The sequence below is a fragment of the Dipodomys ordii genome, unplaced genomic scaffold (assembly GCF_000151885.1).
Source record: "Dipodomys ordii isolate 6190 unplaced genomic scaffold, Dord_2.0 Scaffold12943, whole genome shotgun sequence".
Classification (NCBI taxonomy): domain Eukaryota; kingdom Metazoa; phylum Chordata; class Mammalia; order Rodentia; family Heteromyidae; genus Dipodomys; species Dipodomys ordii.
This window is the reverse complement of record NW_012280155.1, coordinates 1-1,376: the sequence shown is the minus strand read 5'-3', so window position 1 is coordinate 1,376 and position 1,376 is coordinate 1. Positions and strand designations below refer to the sequence as shown.

The 1,376-nt window shown below is 53.0% G+C and overlaps 1 protein-coding gene across 1 annotated transcript; it reads left to right on the top strand.

Moving 5' to 3' along the window:
• Positions 1–276: 276 nt before the first annotated feature.
• On the top strand, positions 277–858 carry LOC106002528 (angiopoietin-related protein 7-like; the record flags this gene model as incomplete). The annotated part of the gene is made up of 2 exons (XM_013037392.1): positions 277–475; positions 689–858. Coding segments are annotated over 2 exons (369 nt in total), but the record flags the coding sequence as incomplete, so codon positions are not given.
• Between the last annotated feature and the right edge of the window lie 518 nt (positions 859–1,376).

The following is a 1,376-nucleotide window of genomic DNA, read 5'->3' as shown; positions in this document are numbered from 1 at the left end:
GAGGCCCTGGGTTCGATTCCTCAGCACCACATAAGCAGAAAAAGCCAGAAGTGGTGCTGTGGCTCAAGTGGTAGAGCGCTAGCCTTGAGCTGAAGGGCTGAGGGAAAGCGCCCAGACCCAGAGTTCAAGCCCCACAACTGACCAAAAAAAAAAAAAAAATCTTATCAGAGTCATACCTATGAAAAGCTATCTGGCTACAGGGCTGGAGAGTGAGGAGTGGCACGGGATGCTATGAAGCCCTCTGCCATTTCTCTAAGGCTCTGCTCTCCCTACCAGGACTGGGAGGGCAACATGCGCTTCGCAGAGTACAGCCATTTTGCTCTGAGCAATGAATTCAATAGCTACCGCCTCTTCCTGGGGAACTACAGTGGCAATGTGGGCAAGGATGCCCTCCTCTACCACAACAACACCGTCTTCAGTACCAAGGACAAGGACAACGACAACTGCTTGGACAACTGTGCCCAGCTCCGCAAAGGTGAGATTTGGGGTGAGGGAGGAGGAGAGGTGTGGGTGTAAGCCCAGGGGTCTCACTTGAGGACGGAGAGAATGTCCAGCTGTGCTGCTGCTGCTGTGGCCCTGGTGACTTCATTGTTATTGGCTCTGTCTGCTTCCCTGCTGCTCGGTCAGTCTATTCTGTAATCTCAAGGGAGGGTGTGCTGAGATACAGCCTGATCCTTTCTCATGCCAGGAGGATACTGGTACAACTGCTGCACCGACTCCAATCTCAACGGGGTATACTACCGCCTAGGGGAGCACAGGAAGCACCTGGATGGCATCACCTGGTATGGCTGGCATGGGGCCACCTACTCCCTCAAACGGGTGGAGATGAAGATCCGCCCCGAAGCCTTCAAGCCCTGAAAGGAGGCCTCTGGGGTGCAGGGCTGCAGAAGTGAGGGCAAGCAGGCTGGGAGGAGGGTACAGAATGGGTAAAGATAAGGACCGGGCCACCACCTCTGGTGGGAGTCATTCTCTGAGGAGCATGGCAGAACTAGTATGCGGGCTGCGAAGTGAGCACATGGGCATGCTAAAATTGTAAGTACCAAGGCTGTTATGGCAAATGGATGAAGCATTTAAGCCCAGTGCGCTCTGCCACAGACTCTCGCAGAATTCTCAGGGTGCAGGGCTGAGTGGCTCCCTCTGCCCCTGATCTGCCCACAGAGTGGCAGCTCCTCTTTTCCACATGATTTATCTGTGGGGAAATAAAATGGTGAGGACACTTTGCCCATTTTCTGCATATGAAAAAAAAATAGCAAACCCCCTTTGCTATAAAAAAGAACTATGGGGGCTGGGAAGGTGGCTCAGTGGTAGAGTGCTTGCCTTGCATGCCTGAGGCCCTGGGTTCAATTCCTCAGCACCACATAAGCAAAAAGAAAAAA